The 16,343-nt window shown below is 41.5% G+C and overlaps 1 protein-coding gene across 1 annotated transcript; it reads left to right on the top strand.

Annotated features, from left to right (window-relative positions):
• Positions 1–11,437: 11,437 nt before the first annotated feature.
• LOC138949010 (anosmin-1-like) lies at positions 11,438–15,269 on the top strand. Its single transcript, XM_070320706.1, has 3 exons — positions 11,438–11,589; positions 12,993–13,142; positions 14,477–15,269. The coding sequence occupies exons 1-3, from the start codon at positions 11,547–11,549 to the stop codon at positions 14,599–14,601; spliced, it is 318 nt and encodes a 105-aa protein (XP_070176807.1). The 5' UTR covers positions 11,438–11,546; the 3' UTR covers positions 14,602–15,269.
• The last annotated feature ends 1,074 nt before the right edge of the window (positions 15,270–16,343 follow it).

Here is a 16,343-nt window from a genome sequence, read left to right on the forward strand (position 1 = left end):
TGGGCGTAGTCGTGAATAGGCAGAAGACGATAGTGGGATCCAGCACAAATGCCACCCACAGGTTTTACCATGGAGGGAATGGTAGTGAGTGAGCTGTTGCAAGCACCACTACATCAGTGTCTAAATTCCTGATCATGACGTCAGTGTGATTCATTCTGGCTAGGTCAGAACAGTTTACAGCCAGTCTGGTGTCAGCCTCTACGTGTGAACAAGGGGACAGCCTGGCTCCTAATGGTCCTCACTAATGTCACTAAAACTAACAAAGTCCACACCTTGTGTTGCAATGACCACTTTCCCGTCTTCCTTGACGAGCTTCAGATTTTCAGACAGGATGAAACAGCTCTTCTTTGTTTTGACTGTTTCATAGGAATTCTGGCCGATTGCGTGGCAGAGCAACGTCTCCGTTCACTCTTCTCCTCATGCCAGAGCCTCGTTTCTTCCTCACTGATAACTTCAGACGGTTGTCACGATAACAGTCCCAAACAATGTCAACGCGATCAGCGTTAGACAGGCACACCAGGACATATGCTAAAAAGACAGCATCACTGTACTCTTGGAATGTTTGTGCTTGGCGTGGCTTCAGAATGTGCACCAGCGCAGCACCATCAATGAGAACAGCTGATACTTGTGGTTCAGTGAGTACTGGGTCATGTGTTTTCTCAAAACAGTGCAGGAGATCGCTTTTGTTGCCGTGGCGCAATTCTCCAGAATCTGAGATTGATGGAGGGAATGACTGGTTTTCGTGCTGAAAGAATTCATCAAGGTCTCCTCCTCTAGCCTGACATCCAACATACAATCTTGCAAACAAACCACAGTTGGTCTTGGCTGTCTTCAGCTTCAGATTCTTCGTCATCTGAGTAGACTTGTTCTGATTTCTGAAAAGGGCTACCGGTACTCTGTTAAGGTGAATTGGGCCTGACAGTGGCTTTGACCTTTGCAGCAGCCTTTCAGCTAGTTTCAACCGGTTCAATCTGGTATCTTATCATGGATCAACCTGAAGTGCAAAACCCTCGTCTGGCGATGTGAGCCAGTCCCAACATCGTGAGACGTAACTTGTTGTCAACTTGAGGGTCAATCTTCGAAGCAGCTTCCCGAATATGTGACTTAAGCTGGTATGTAGAACCTCCAGAAAGATTTCCAGTTTTGCCACAGTTAAACATACAGGTCTCTTGTGGAGAAACTTGCCCACTCTCTCTGCGTGATCTCTTTCCTGTCTCGCCTTCATCTTTTTCAGCTTCATTATGCCGTCTCTTTTCAGCTCTGTCCAACATTCTTTGGTTGTAGATAGCACGGCAGTTCTTGTGCCACCTAGCTCCATGTTTGGCTAACTTCTTCTTCTTGTCGTTCGCTGTTATATCGTCAGTCCGGACTGCAGGGCGAAACGTGCTGTCCTCTCCAAGTCCTCTTTGAGGCCGTATAGCTTCTGGCCAGGTGGTGTCCCTCAGAGCACTGTGGTATGGACAAGCCTGCAGGATGTGCTCTGCTGTCTGATTCTTGCCACACGGACATAGGGGGGAGGGAACTAGCTTCAGCTTTGTGGCTATATGATGGTTTAGTCTGTTATGTCCAGTGCGGAGTCTGAGTAGGACGACTTGTTCTTCCTGACCCATCATTGAATTTGTCTATTTTCAGTGATGACTGAAACGCTCCAACTGCTTTAAAACCTTTTAAATGTCTCTCTGCTGTGCTGTAGCTTTCTTCGGTGCGATTTATCAGCTTTTCTGTTGTGTCCTTCTGGCAAAAGATGCACAGGCTCCAGTCCATGTGTTTACTCACGCCGCTTGCCATGTCTTCACTGCTTCAGTCTGAACACACACTGTTAAGTATCGCGTTGATATAAACATTGATAAAAACACATTATTTAGGTCCCTGGGCTCACCTGTATATCACCAAAGATTTGGTGTGTTCCCTGGTCAATTCAAGCTTATTGTTTACCTTCTTTTGTCTCTATTTGGGAGCACCTACAAATATAGCCGAACCCAAAGGTTCCAAAATATGATTTTTCGCTCATTTTTCAACCTTTTATTTATTTTTTTCTCTTAAAGGCATTAAAAAGACAACAACAACCCAATAATATGGAGTTATTATGTTTATTCAGTCTTATATTATAGTTTATATGTGTTAAAACGCCCAAACTGTGTGTTTGACATTGTTCGCGTTTAGGCACTCCGTTGCCTAGCAACAAAATTTACCAAAGGACAAAAATTGCTTGCCCCCCCCTGGAATTTACATTCTTTAGATGTCTTCTAACAGCACACCAAATTATATGTTGGTATACAAATTTGAACAATCGTTTCAACTGGGGGCCCCACTATACGGTCTTGCTGAAAAATGGCATTGCGTTCAGTTTCATTCTGTGAGTTCGACAGCTACTTGACTAAATATTGTATTTTCGCCTTACGCGACTTGTTTAATCTTATTTATGTTTTCTCGTGTTTTGTTTTTAAAAAGAGGAGTTTAAATAAAACGTTTTGGGGTCATACTATACGGTTTTGAATTTGATTTAACACATGTGAGCTAATATTACCACCTGACACACACAAACATACACACCCATGCACACCTACACGTACGCATGTACGAACACACACACACACACACATACACACGCACGCACGCACGCACGCACGCACGCACACACACACACACACACACACACACACACACACACACACACACACACACACACACACAGGAGTCAGCTCACACACACGCACAGAAATGTATTACAAGTGTGTCGATCTCTATCCCATGCAGAGAGACTGAGACTTTCAATAGAGTGTGTAAACAAGCAGTTTTCATTAAAGGCACAGTGCAGCTCACAGCCTTCGTTTTGCGTTTTTGTTGCAGCTGAGTGCATTTACAATTCAAAAATCCTCCTATGGTAATAAAACAAACCCAAAACTACCCAACGACGACATCTGTGAAGCTCGACAGTTTCTTTTTCACGCGAGTGCATAAATTAACCTAGTTATTACGTGGTGTTTGGTCGGAGTTCGATTCAACTGAGTGATTCCGGCCTCCATTTTGTTTTACACAAACTCATGATGATGTCTGACATAGTTTGCTAGTGACGTATCTTTTTGTGGATGATGTGGTGATCTACCTGATCTAAATTTAGATCCAAAAATAGGTCAAGACCAGCCGGGTCCGAGTACGAAATTAATTCGTAAAAAAATCGCAGTTCTTGACTCTTTGGGTGCAAGTCAATGAAACTTGGTAGTTCTTCTAACGGATAGCTGCCTGAGGTATGACTAAAAGCCCCAGGGGCTCCGTGCACCTGGATTTGACAAGTTCAGTACCTTTAAGTTATAAAAGCAAATTGTTGGCTTAATAAGTATTGTCTTGCTGAGCAAAGTTAATCGTGCAAAGAAAAAAGAAAAGACAAGACTTCATGGAAAAAAATGTTTCAAGTATGTCGTACACAATAAACTAACCAACTAAACAATGTAAATGCCTGTCTGCCACCCAATAGAACCCCGGCTAGATGCTATGGACTAGACTTTAAAAAACCAAACCAATCCATATTCACATGCACACAACACAGAATAGGTCGAACAAAGTCAAATTTCCTTGAAAGTTTAAGATTGGCTTTTTTGTGTCATACAATAACACATTTTTTTTTTAACAGTTTCACTCTTTCAAAAAACGTCGAAATTTGAATTTTTATGAAAGTTTAAAAACTAATTTTTGTGACCTCTCACTCAACTCAATGCCCGTCACTCCTGTCAGGGTATGGGCCGCCAACAACAGCTCTCCAGAGTCCTCTGTCCTGGGCCATCTTTTCTATCTGACTCCAGGTGTAGCCCATCTTTCTGGTGTCGGCCTCCAGGTCGCGTCGCCAGGTGTTTCTTGGACGGCCTCTCTTTCGCTTGCCCTGGGGATTCCACCTCAGCGCTTGTCTGGTGATGTTGGTTGATGGTTTGCGGAGGGTGTGTCCAATCCATCCCCATCTCCTTTTCCTGATTAGTTCTTCTGCAGTGTCACGAAGTGGTTTGCATGTGAATTTATTATGCGTGTTCTGCCCTTTTGCACTGTCTCTACCCTTTCACACCAAACACTTCAAAAACAGAACTTGGGAGGGTGCAGGCTCATTAATTCCTCAACCAAAAACAACAAACTTCTTCACTTTAAATACATCAATACGAACAACTTTTCAACACACAGTTCGCACAATCTTCCAGCTTTCACTCAAGGCATGTAAATACATATTATAACAATACTCTCTCAAATATAGATTAACGCACACAAGAAGGTACCAACAGACACTCACGAGTTCGTATCACGGCTAACTGCATGTCGCCGGTTCACTTACTTGTCCCGCTGAATCGTCGTAGAATAATGAAATCGGATGCCAACACACAGAGATGCTAACACACACCTTTCGCTGAAGATGCCAACACACACCTTCCACTGAAGATGCCAACACGCACCTTTCACTGAAGACACCAACACACATCTCACGGACGATGCCCGCACACACCTTCCAGGTTTCTCCCCGAGAAACCCTTCCGCCCGTAGCGGAAACAACCGTCGTCAGCTACGACCGGTCTCGATGAAGACTCCACTCGTCTAGTCATCTGCGCAGAGGTGGTCCCTTGCTTCCACCGTCGTCTAGCGCTTCTCTCGTGTAAGGTCCCTCCCTTATACGCCATGGAAAACCCTCATGGAAACTCCTAAAGAATTTAACCAAGTCTTAATACAACATTCTCTAAAACCATCTCTTCTTCCAAACGTTCATGTACCACTCATACATTCTCGTTCATTCCACGTTCACATTCCGTACAGATTCAATATCCAACTAACACTTAATCAATGAATAACACTCCCCATACAAAGCATGACCGTCTTAAACATAACATAAATGCGTAGCAATTATGTTCAAGAAATTCCCCATGAAAAAAACCGTGAAACAATTACATCAAGAATTCTCTCAACGCTTCACACTAAGATTGGGTGCACTTTATACACACTAACCTTTACGCTCCAGCTATGTATTCCAACGTCACTAATATACAACATAGTAAATCATTTACCTTAAGAGACCCGTCTCTTGAAAGAGTACTTGTTCCCAGAACAAGTCTGACACACGCTGAACAACCTTCCCGGTTGGAAATCTCACACGCTGTGACGTTATTTACCCCAGACCAGCTACATGTCTCAAACACAACTCACATCAAGCTAAGCCAGTTTTACGTGCAACACCCGAAACACGTGAATAACGCCAGTCCGGTCAGCTACCCTCGCCTGTACAACATTTAGGGAGGTTAAAAACACGACGTGGTTTCACCTCACAAATATGCTACTCACATCTTTGTGACATCCCCCTTCCCGGGGACAAAAGAAAACTCTCGAGTTTTCTTTTGATCAAAGCAACCTTCTTTTTCCACACATCCCATAAACCTGTGGTATGCTCTGATCTACGAATGACCTGGACAAAATGTCTGTCAACGTATTCCTGTCTCATGCTATTGGATGAACCTCGAATCCTAATTCTTGCCGTTAAAGACACCACCGCATCACATGTTTTGAAAATGTCAACCATCTTTCCAAACACCTGTTCCATATCATCCTTTTGACTATCTGTCAAACCAGGATCAAAAACAATGTCTCCGATTGTCTCTTCCTTCCCCTTAGGCAATGTAGGTAACGGCAACGTTTTCCTCTCCTCAGTCAGAGGTAACACTGCAACATTTGCCTCTCCACCTTCACTTGGGAAAACATCATGACTGCCCCAGTCAGATCTCAGTGGAATGTCTTCGCGAAACCCACTACTTACTTCCTCAACATCAACAACTTTCTCTGCACAAACTGCATACTTCTCATCCTCTCGTGACACACTCAACACCTCTTCCAATGTCTCATCTTCTCTCAGCAAACTTTTCAGATCCTCCTCTTTAACCGACAAATCAGGAGTAACCACATTTTTCAATGGCACCGGGGAATCCTCCAGTTTCTTTTTGGCTTTTGCCCTACTCGTACCACACACGACCTTCTCAAGTACCATGTCTTCAGTGATTTTCTTGTGACTTACATCAGCACACAATCCAACACCCTGCGTATTCCCAAGGAATAAATCTACTCTGGGTACCACACCCCGAAGATTACCTATCACTAGGTCAGCGACTGGGTCTGTGAGCACACAACATTTCAACTTTCCCTGAAAATATGGGGTATCGACAACCACTTCCGCCAATGAATACAAATCAATCCGTCCACTAAAACCCTTCACTTTTTGGACCTCTCCCTTTATGTACTGGCTTGGTAAGACCAACGACTTCCTTACCCCAGCTACATTAGCTCCTGTGTCTCTCAGTACTGAAACTTGCTTCCCATTAACGAGACCTTCCGCTAATGGCAACGACCCGAATGCTGCCGAGCTAACCAACACTCCAGCGTCCTGACAATCCGCTACCGACTTCGCTGAATATGCTACCCGAATACACTCTCTAGCGTAATGGCCAAACTGCCCACATCTGTAACATGTGTCCTGATTCTGCTGTTCAGTACCTGTATCCCTAGTACTTCCTTGCTGCCATCCTCTTCTACCCGGCCTACGATCATCTCCTCTGCCTTGAAACCTGGTATTTCTGCTCATACCATCTTGTCTTCTGCCACTATCTCCTTGACCACGATTGTAAGACTGTCCTGATCCACGATTCTGATTGAACGCTACATTCCCAGTCCCCAAAGGATTTACTTGACTCTTTCTGGCCAAACATTTATTTGGATGGGCTGATTTGTACATTTCTGCGCTAGCAATCATGTCTTTTGAATTTTTACAATCACGTTCTTTCAAAAAGACTGCCAAATCAGTGCATACACTGGTAAGAATCTGTTCACACAACACAAAATCAAATAATGCTTCATATGAGGATTCTATATCCGACAACCTCAACCAACGGTTGAACAAATGCGTCATCCTTGTTACGTATGTGCCAAAACTTTCATCAGCCTCTGGCTTCGTACTGCGAAATTTCTCCCGAAATCCCTCTCGAGTGCACTGAAACTTCTTCAACAACTCTTTCTTCAAGTCTTCATACGACAAAGTACCCGTTGAAAACAATGAATGAAACAAAGACAAAGCTCCACCCTCCAGATAAGCTGATAAATAAGTGGCCCACTCTGAATCATTCCATTTGTTCGCCTTTGCATGCGTTTCAAATCTGAACAAGAAACTGTCAATGTCATCTTTATCTTCCTTGAACATGGGGAGTTTTGGGTACTGGGGCCTAATGCTGGGACCTGATCTTCCACCTGCATTTCCACCTGTACTTTGTTGCGCCTCTGCTTTCTTAAACTCCAAATCCATTTTCCTCGCTTCAGTATCTGCTTCTAACCTCTTTGCATCCCTGTTTGCCTCAATTTCTAACCTTTTTGTCTCAGCCTCAGCTTGTGCTTTCTTTGACTCAGCCTCAACTTCTAATCTTTTTGTCTCAGCCTCAGTTTCTAATCTTCTTGTCTCAGCCTCAGCTTGTGCTTTCTTTGACTCAGCCTCAACTTCTAATCTTTTTGTCTCAGCCTCAGTTTCTAATCTTCTTGTCTCAGCCTCAACTTTCTTTGCTTCAACCTCAGCTTCAGCTGCTACTTTCTTTGCTTCCCTTTCCTGAATTCTCTCTTCTCTATCCATATGATCCTGAGCAAACTTAAACAAAGCTTCTGCCTTTAAGCCATGCTTCTCTCCCAACGCCAAATAATGATCATATGTGCTACCACCAGTATCACTATGCTCAGCCATCTTTACAATGTCAAAATATCAAAGTAATCTCAAAGTAATACAATGGATCAAGTAACACAAGTTTCACGAAATTGCTTTAGGTATCAAAAGTTGTATCATACACCACTTTCTCGCAATACTAAACACACACAAAAGAGTATCATAAAATACTAAACTAACAGAAATCTTGTGCCTTTTTAAAACAATCCTCAAATTGTTTACTACTTAACTATTTACACAACCAGTCTCAAAAATAAACAATAAACTTTATAGAGTTCAACAAAAAAAATTATAATTTAGAAAATATCAGATTAAACAATCAATAGCAGCTTCAAACACTTGTCAATCAATGTCAAACTTAAACTAACAACTTTAGAACATCAACAACAACAAAAATAAAAAATAAATTAACTGGAAATTTCAAAGTTTCTCAAACCCAAATAACACACTTTAAATGAAAATTTCAATTCCAAACACCACTAACCAGCGTCAGATCCTTTAAGAAAAATCAATCGCCCGAGCAAAACCAAAACAAAATTTAAATGTTCACACACAACAACAACCAAAAAAAAAAATTTACCCAAAATTTTGTCTAAGTACAAATGTTTACAAATTATTACTAACCACAAAATTTAAAAAAAAATAAAAACCCACAAAACTTTCCCCAAACCAACAACTAAATATCAAACACTAGTATAGGGGAGATAATCACCCTATTACTAATCCAACTACAAATAGGAACAACAATAACAATAATAAACAAACACTTTTCAAGCCAGAGTACACAACTAAAAAAAATATCAGAGTCCAAACAAAAAAAAATAAAAAATTTCAGAATTTATACACACAAAAAAATGGCACACCCTATACTATTTTATTTAAAATAAGCCTGCACCTCAACGACACCAATCATACACAACAATCAATCCAAGATAGAATCTAAGAAAAATAGTTTTTAAAAAACTTATAGGAAAGGGAGCTAGAATTTAGATAGAAAGATAGATAATAAATACACAGAAAAGGAAGCAAACAGAAACTAAGGCCCTCTCTACGTAAGAACTATACAACTACGTAGACCCCTAGAGCTGGAGAGGGGGTGTCCAATAACATACACATACACAAACACTACAATACGCAAAGTATCAAAGTATGTATAATTAGCTACACTAAGGCACTTCTTTATCAACCACTATTTCTCAATTCCGTTCTACTGAAAGGGAAGCAACTGCTTTTTAACTACAACAAAAATCTATCCTTAGAAACAAAAACCTATTTAGGGCTAAATCGGGGTCACCACTGTCACGAAGTGGTTTGCATGTGAATTTATTATGCGTGTTCTGCCCTTTTGCACTGTCTCTACCCTTTCACACCAAACACTTCAAAAACAGAACTTGGGAGGGTGCAGGCTCATTAATTCCTCAACCAAAAACAACAAACTTCTTCACTTTAAATACATCAATACGAACAACTTTTCAACACACAGTTCGCACAATCTTCCAGCTTTCACTCAAGGCATGTAAATACATATTATAACAATACTCTCTCAAATATAGATTAACGCACACAAGAAGGTACCAACAGACACTCACGAGTTCGTTTCACGGCTCACTGCATGTCGCCAGTTCACTTACTTGTCCCGCTGAATCGTCGTAGAATAATGAATTCGGATGCTAACACACAGAGATGCTAACACACACCTTTCGCTGAAGATGCCAACACACACCTTCCACTGAAGATGCCAACACGCACCTTTCACTGAAGACACCAACACATCTCACGGACGATGCCCGCACACACCTTCCAGGTTTCTCCCCGAGAAACCCTTCCGCCCGTAGCGGAAACAACCGTCGTCAGCTACGACCGGTCTCGATGAAGACTCCACTCGTCTAGTCATCTGCGCAGAGGTGGTCCCTTGCTTCCACCGTCGTCTAGCGCTTCTCTCGTGTAAGGTCCCTCCCTTATACGCCATGGAAAACCCTCATGGAAACTCCTAAAGAATTTAACCAAGTCTTAATACAACATTCTCTAAAACCATCTCTTCTTCCAAACGTTCATGTACCACTCATACATTCTCGTTCATTCCACGTTCACATTCCGTACAGATTCAATATCCAACTAACACTTAATCAATGAATAACACTCCCCATACAAAGCATGACCGTCTTAAACATAACATAAATGCGTAGCAATTATGTTCAAGAAATTCCCCATGAAAAAAACCGTGAAACAATTACATCAAGAATTCTCTCAACGCTTCACACTAAGATTGGGTGCACTTTATACACACTAACCTTTACGCTCCAGCTATGTATTCCAACGTCACTAATATACAACATAGTAAATCATTTACCTTAAGAGACCCGTCTCTTGAAAGAGTACTTGTTCCCAGAACAAGTCTGACACACGCTGAACAACCTTCCCGGTTGGAAATCTCACACGCTGTGACGTTATTTACCCCAGACCAGCTACATGTCTCAAACACAACTCACATCAAGCTAAGCCAGTTTTGCGTGCAACACCCGAAACACGTGAATAACGCCAGTCCGGTCAGCTACCCTCGCCTGTACAACATTTAGGGAGGTTAAAAACACGACGTGGTTTCACCTCACAAATATGCTACTCACATAGTCGGTGTGTCCAATCCATCCCCATCTCCTTTTCCTGATTAGTTCTTCTGCAGGAAGTTGGCAGGTCCTTTCCCAAAGGTCAGCATTGCTGATGGTTTCGGGCCAGCGGATCTTGAGGACCCTCCTAAGGCAGTTGTTGATGAAGGTCCGGACTTTTCTGGTGGTAGTCTTGGTCGTTCTCCAGGTCTCTGCTCCATATAGTAACACCGACTTTACGTTAGAGTTGAACAGTCGGATTTTCGTGGTTAGAGACAGTTGTCTGGAGTTCCAGATGTTCTTGAGCTGGATGAAGGCGGCCCTTGCTTTGCTGATCCTTGCCTTGACGTCCGCATCTGTGCCTCCCTGCTGGTCGATAATGCTGCCAAGGTATGTGAAGGACTGCACTTCTTCAAGGGGACTTCCACTTAGGGTGATGGGCTCTTTACTGGTGGTGTTGATCTTCAAGATCTTGGTCTTGTCCTTGTGGATATTAATTGAGGCCTAATTTTTGTGACCTAAGATAACAGATGTTTCAAGACTTGATCGACTCGCTAATTCATTTGATAATACTTCGTTTCAGTAACTCTTCGTATGGTGTGTTATGGATGGCAAGACCTGTGCCTTAAACATCAGGTCACAAGATCAGATCATTCACTTTTCCAAAATAAATAATTATCTTTATGACATGGATCTTGAAACAGACTGTAGGTCATATATATATATGGCATACACAGATTGAAATGTGTGTGTGTGTTTGTGTGTACGTGTGTGTGTGTGTGTGTGTGTGTGTGTGTACGTGTGTGTGTGTGTGTGTGTGTGTTTGCATGTCTGTCAGTCCGTCTGTCAGTCCGTCTGTCTGTCTGTCTCTCTCTCTCTTTCTCTCTCTCTCTCTCTCTCTCTCTCTCTCTCTCTCTCTCTACTGTGCGCATAATGTGTGTGTGTGTGGGTGTGTGTGTGTGTGTGTGTGTGTGTGTGTGTGTGTGTGTGTGTGTGTAAAGTTCATATACAAAATAAAACCTTTTTTTTAAAGTAATGATAAAAGAAACAATGAGAACAGATCCGTGACTAAAGCTGACACAACTGATAAGAAATCGTGTTTGTAACTTTACAGCAAAGCAGGATCGTTTTATCAGAACAACCTTTCTACTACAGCTGTCATAAACAACTCTGACAACGAGTTTCACTGAGTCTATTCCGTCAGTGTTCTTCACCAACAGTCAAACATGAAGTTCACACTACTCGCTATTCTCGCTTTTGTTCTGATTGGTAAGTATCTACTATATATGCCAAGCATTTAACTTTCAATTTAGAAAACCCTTTTTTTCTGTATATATTATTTGACAAAAATAGAGTCTGTTAACCACCCTTTCTATGTTTTCATAGTTCATAAGACAGAAAGGTTACATCCTTTCTATCCGGGTGACCCAAAAATAATGCAACCCACAAAAATGTTAATAACTTCTACATGGGGGCCCGGTAGCTCAGTTGGTAGAGCACTGGACTTGTGATCGAAAGGTCCCAGGTTCGAATTCGGGCCGGGACGGACACGGGTCAACTTTATGTGCAGACCCAGAGACGGAAGCCATGTCCCACCCCCGTGTCATCACAATGGCACGTAAAAGACCTTGGTCATTCTGCCATAAGTGCAGGTGGCTGAATACACCTAAACACGCAGACACCTGGGTAGCGCGACTCCGTTGCTGCTAGCTTTCCACTGGGAGGAAGCGACCCGAATTTCCCAGCGATGGGACAATAAAGTAATGGAAATGAAAAATGAAAAAAATGATGAAATCTGTTGACCGAATCACTTTATATTTGGGGAACGTGAACTTCAGCCTATGTATGACCCTTCCTCTAGAGGCAATTGAATAGATAGATTAAAGGGTCTAACTTTTGTGCGATTTTCAAAATAAGTTCCCAAATTCGGCCGGGGATCGACTCAACAATATGAGATTTGAAATTGAGCGGTAGCTAAACTAACCCGATTTAAGCCCTCAAGAGTGTTACCTTGAACTAATTCGAAAGACATAGTATACCTCAATCAACATTAGACAATCAGTGACTTGAATACAACAATTACAGGCAGGATCAGGGCATTTCCCATTGATGAATGTGTTCACTGTCATTGATGAATTTTGTGCGACATTGCGCAAGTGTAACTTTACTTTAATTGAGTTTAGCAAACATTTTCATAGTTGTTGTGCATGAACTTCAGTTCATCCACGACCATTCTACAGAGTTTTGAGTCAGTAGGTAAAATGGTCCGACATTTACCTTTTCTCCAAAATGTATTCCAAATTGCACCTCCGAAATTGTCAATGGCACAACAGCTTTCCTGTCTAGGGATTGCCCTGAACCTAGCTGTAACTGGGTTTTTTTTCAGGTCACCGATGATCTAGTGGGTTAAGGGGGTGTTTGTGTATAATCATATATTCAGAAAATCCAAAAGGTAAAAGTCTGGAGGGTTTAATTTAGGTAAGTATTGCTACCGCCCAATGTCAAACCTCGTTCCGTTGAGTCGATCGCCGAATTTAAAACACTTTTTTTGAAATTGCACATGATGATGATGACGACGACGACAACGACAATGATGATAATGGCGATGACGATGATAATGGTGATGACGCCGACGATGATAATGATGATGATGTGTGTGTCCATACATGCAGTCAGCAGCGTGCAGTGTTTCTCACTACGCCAGCTGTTTGGCACGTGTGTGGAGAGGTGTTCCAGCGATGCGGACTGCGCTACCGGCACTCACTGTCGCTCTAACGGCTGTGGCCACACCTGCCAGAAGACGTCGCTTACGGGATTGAAAAGTAATTAGAAGTTACTTTCTTCTCTCACTTTGTTTAAGATTGTTAGTAAAATTCTTTATTTTAATCTCTCTCTCTTTTTTTTTTTTTTTTTTTTTTTTGGGGGGGGGGGGGGGGGTTAATGGATATTCGCATTATAATGACCTTGACAGTACCTGAACAAGACGTTTTCAGTGTAGATGTAAATCAGACATGGGAAAAAGTATTATAAAAAAAAGTCTGAAAGTGACGTAGGGTTCCAAAATAATACACAAACTATGAGGGTAGTTGGTTTAAGCGTGTTTTATTCAATTTCTCATACACACGTTTCAAACAATAACAACATTAAGAACGTTAACAAGCAGATTGCTTATGGACACGTTCTTGAAATGATAATCAATACACATTCCGATATGAGGGTAGTTCACAAAGAAAAGCTCTGAACGCGTGTTCAATGGCTCAAAAAAAAAACTTAGTCTGATTTCAGCAACAAGTCTGAAGATTCTTAGATAGATAGATAGATAGATAATTTATTGCCAAGTGTACAATACATGAATGAACATAAAAAATACACGAGGAAAGCAGCTTGCTGTGTGATAAAAACAAAAATAAATAGCATTCATACATCACTGGCGCATAGCATCATACATACATGGGTGGTAAATGTATAACCACACTTAATATAAGCATAGCTTGTTGTGTGGTCCCAAGTTTACACTTTGTAATATATGCCACCCTATGTTATCTAAATAAAATCATGTTTAAACCAAAAGCAATTTATATGATCTTTTCACGCCCGTCTACCATGCACACGCACACTCACACTGATATGCTTACGCGTGTGCATGCAAACAGAGACACCAACACCAAGACATTGTCTACACTTATACATACGCACGCAGGTGCTTAGACACACATGTACATGTGTGCAGCTACGCACAAACACATTCGTATATATACACAATTAAGCAAGCAGCGCGCTGTATAACAATACGAGTGGAACATACAATTTTCGCTGTAATTCTTACTATAATTTGTAAAAACGGATACAGTCGAACCTGTCTAAACCGACCAGCTAAGGGACCGGCCAACACATTTTCGTAATAGACAGGTGAAGAATAAACTCATCTGAGATCCTTATCCTTAGTCGTTGTAGGCAGGTCGTCGCTTTGGAGAGGTGGTCGCGAGGGCAGATTCAACTGTACAATAAGTGTAGGCCTTTAAAATGTATTCATTCGTTAATCTGTACACAATTGTTTCAGCCTGTTTCAACGCTTACAAAGAATTGTAAAAACTGATACAATACTTCTAGGCCTTTAAAATGTATTCCTACTTCAATCTGTACACAATTGTTTCAGCCTGTTTCAACGCTCACATGGCACTGTGTGACTTGTGGTGTCCAAGCGGTCAGTTTGCCAAGGACGCCAACGGCTGTCCGCTCTGCCGCTGTGACAACACTCTAGGCAGCATCGTGGCCCAGTAAAAACTACAGTGTAATCCCCCCTCCCCCCCGCTTTTAAGACCTCGTAAAATCTTAGAAATTCAGGTCTTAAAGTGGAGGGAGTCTTAAAATGGGGGTAAACTTACAGAGGTTATGAACACTGATATCTTAAAGTGGAGGAAGTCTTAAAATGGGGGTAAACTTACAGAGGTTATGAACACTGATATCTTAAAGTGGAGGAAGTCTTAAAATGGGGGTAAACTTACAGAGGTTATGAACACTGATATCTTAAAGTGGAGGAAGTCTTAAAATGGGGGTAAACTTACAGAGGTTATGAACACTGATATCTTAAAGTGGAGGAAGTCTTAAAATGGGGGTAAACTTACAGAGGTTATGAACACTGATATCTTAAAGTGGAGGAAGTCTTAAAATGGGGGTAAACTTACAGAGGTTATGAACACTGATATCTTAAAGTGGAGGAAGTCTTAAAATGGGGGTAAACTTACAGAGGTTATGAACACTGATATTGTCACTGAATGTTCCTCCATCTTAGTTAAGACTCCTCCTAGCTGTTTGAATTAAGGCTTTATTCTCTCAGATTGTTAAGAGATCCTCAAACAGAGGGAGTACTGTACTTAAAACTGTAGTGGAGGTTACTTGCAATTACAACGAATGACTCAATAAGAATAAACACAAGTTTTGCTCTTCTATTCATGCCATTTGTCTATTTTCTGTCTTAGTCGGATTAATACATGCGTGTGACACTTTTCCCTGTTGCTGGTTGTATATTGTGTTTGCTTACTTGCTGATTGATGCCGGTGTGACGTTTTCATCTTTCGCCGTGTTGATATTTCGCTTCTCGGCCTCGTTGATCTAGTATAAACTCTACACTGAACAAAACAAAAACACCCTTCGACAGTACTGATGATCGACCTTGTGTACCTTACATTCATGGGGCCAAATTTGTCCAACCAATTTGTTTTATTTAACTTAGAAATTTGATTCATCCTAAAATGTTTTCCTTCTTACTCAAGGGACGTAACCACTCAGTACACGTTTTCGAAGAATTCGATTTTGGGGGTGAAATCTATTAAATTTTACCACCAATTTTCTTCACATGCAAGAAACTGACATGCTTTTCGTCCATAAATAATTTCACTTCTTAATTTTACCAGGAAACAACATTTCAGTCTTAAGTATAATGTCGAGGGGGAAATATGTACACAGGCGAAAGATGAAATCGTGACACCGGTGTGAAAGGATGAAGAATCTGCGTGACTTGGTGGACTGTGATTTCCAGACAAATTGGTCTCTGGACGCTCATCCTGACCTAAGGTCAAAATGAGTTCGGCTCATTCTCTCCCTGACAGGATGTCTTGAGTTTCCTTGTCTGGCAGGGAAACCGATTTGTGTACATATTTAGAGCTTTTTGTAATGTGTTATGGATGTAAGCAGATTCGCGATCGTCGATAATGATTTTTCATGGTGTTTTGTAATTTTTAAATTACAGATCAGAGGAATTTTTATTTTAGACAGTTTCAAGCGAGCTATTTTTCGCGGATGTATTTACTGTGCAAATAACTCTAAATATGGCATAAGTGTCACGTGATAATCAGTTTGGTTCCGGCCCTCGCTGGAGCAGACGATTTTGTTGACAGTGATGCAACCATATATTACGGTCTCCTTCCGGCAGCAGTCCCAAAATTTCGACTTATTTTGACCTTAGAACGATGTCTTTATCATAACTGTGAAGAACAGAACGGAAATCACTGTCGAAGTCGGCC

Source organism: Littorina saxatilis, linkage group LG15 (assembly GCF_037325665.1).
Source record: "Littorina saxatilis isolate snail1 linkage group LG15, US_GU_Lsax_2.0, whole genome shotgun sequence".
In the NCBI taxonomy this organism is placed as follows: domain Eukaryota; kingdom Metazoa; phylum Mollusca; class Gastropoda; order Littorinimorpha; family Littorinidae; genus Littorina; species Littorina saxatilis.

What these genes read in the sequence shown, in the direction of transcription:
- LOC138949010 (XM_070320706.1), top strand. Translation starts at nt 11,547, where the DNA reads ATGAAGTTCACACTACTCGCTATTCTCGCTTTTGTTCTGATTG. An exon ending in TCTCGCTTTTGTTCTGATTG is followed by an intron (nt 11,590 to 12,992) that starts GTAAGTATCTAC and finishes CCATACATGCAG; the next exon opens with TCAGCAGCGTGCAGTGTTTC. An exon ending in GTCGCTTACGGGATTGAAAA is followed by an intron (nt 13,143 to 14,476) that starts GTAATTAGAAGT and finishes CAATTGTTTCAG; the next exon opens with CCTGTTTCAACGCTCACATG.